General features: G+C 37.4%; 1 protein-coding gene across 1 annotated transcript; it reads right to left on the bottom strand.

Annotated features, from left to right (window-relative positions):
* Positions 1-3: 3 nt before the first annotated feature.
* On the bottom strand, positions 4-1,252 carry LOC140965474 (ethanolamine-phosphate cytidylyltransferase-like; the record flags this gene model as incomplete). The annotated part of the gene is made up of 2 exons (XM_073425538.1): positions 962-1,252; positions 4-223 (listed from the first exon to the last, which is right to left on the bottom strand). Coding segments are annotated over exons 1-2 (504 nt in total), but the record flags the coding sequence as incomplete, so codon positions are not given.
* Between the last annotated feature and the right edge of the window lie 6 nt (positions 1,253-1,258).

Raw genomic sequence — 1,258 nt, 5'->3', positions numbered from 1 at the left:
GCTTGAGACGCCTTCAGTGCGTTTAATTTGCTTGTACCGACCAGCTTTCTTGGCCAGAGCATATGCATCAGTTCCGTCTGGTAGAGTGCAGGGATCATCACCATGTATAATATAGTCAATCTTATGCTCATGGAAAAGGCGGTTCATAAACTCTTCGGTAATTGCATATGGGGCATCAGCAATTACTTCATCAACCCACTTCAACCCACTAACAAGGGCAAGCCTGAAAAAAAAACATCAAATTAGATCACGATTACAAAATTCGCCTGCATTTGTACTCTGGGTAAAACTGATCTGTCCATAGAAATGAAACAGGAAGCAGCCAGGAATTTGTCTCATTATAGCATTGAGTGTGCATGATAACTAAAATAAGTACAAACACAAATATAAAGCAAAGGAGTGGTAAATAACCTAAAATAAAAAGTTTTCAAAAAGGAAAAAGATATTTTCCAATGTCGGCCAGCCTTTCAGGCTGAAATGTTTTCAAAATATTCATTATTGCATTAAATGTTGCATGAATATCATCATAATATGAACGAAAAAACCCAGAAAACACAAAAGTATGCATTTCTCAAATGCTGCATCATGTAATTAGCATTTTGGCATCGCCAACTTAGCTAATTAGAAGCACAAGAGATACATTTTACTACCCAAGAGTGCTGATGATGCACCAGTATCTTTTTTATTTCAGTCGCCAGTTCATTGTTCATTCCAGTAAAGGAAAATATCTCACGATAAGAAGAGATCGATAAAAGAAAAAATCCTAGAAGACTCTGGATGAATCCTGACAGAGGCTATACATAATTGTTATGAAGTTCATCATGCTTGCGCTCATATTTCAAATTTCTTTCAAATTTCATCGGGCCAATCAGCTAAATATTGTCGAAGAAACACTCATCCCAATTCAAACATGAAAGAAACATTTCAAAACATAAACAATTCGCTTACACAGCATTAATACCTTTCTTGCATGGATAAAACAGGAGGCCCTTTATTAGCCATGATCTCCTCATCACTCACAACTCCCACAACCAATTCATCCCCCAATTCCTTTGCTTGTCTCAAAGCATTTGCATGACCATAGTGCATCAGATCAAAGCATCCATCCATATAGACGCGGACACGTTTCTTGGTGGTTTTTTTCTTATGAAAAAACCTCAATTGAGGAATAAGGAAGGGCACGGTTGGAACACTAATCGCACCAAAGTAGCTCGTCGAAAAACTTAGCAATGCACAAGTAAGCATTATACCACCAAAT

The sequence above is a fragment of the Primulina huaijiensis genome, unplaced genomic scaffold (genome assembly GCF_012295235.1).
Source record: "Primulina huaijiensis isolate GDHJ02 unplaced genomic scaffold, ASM1229523v2 C13231426, whole genome shotgun sequence".
Taxonomy (NCBI): domain Eukaryota; kingdom Viridiplantae; phylum Streptophyta; class Magnoliopsida; order Lamiales; family Gesneriaceae; genus Primulina; species Primulina huaijiensis.
This window is presented reverse-complemented; position numbering and strand designations above follow the sequence as displayed.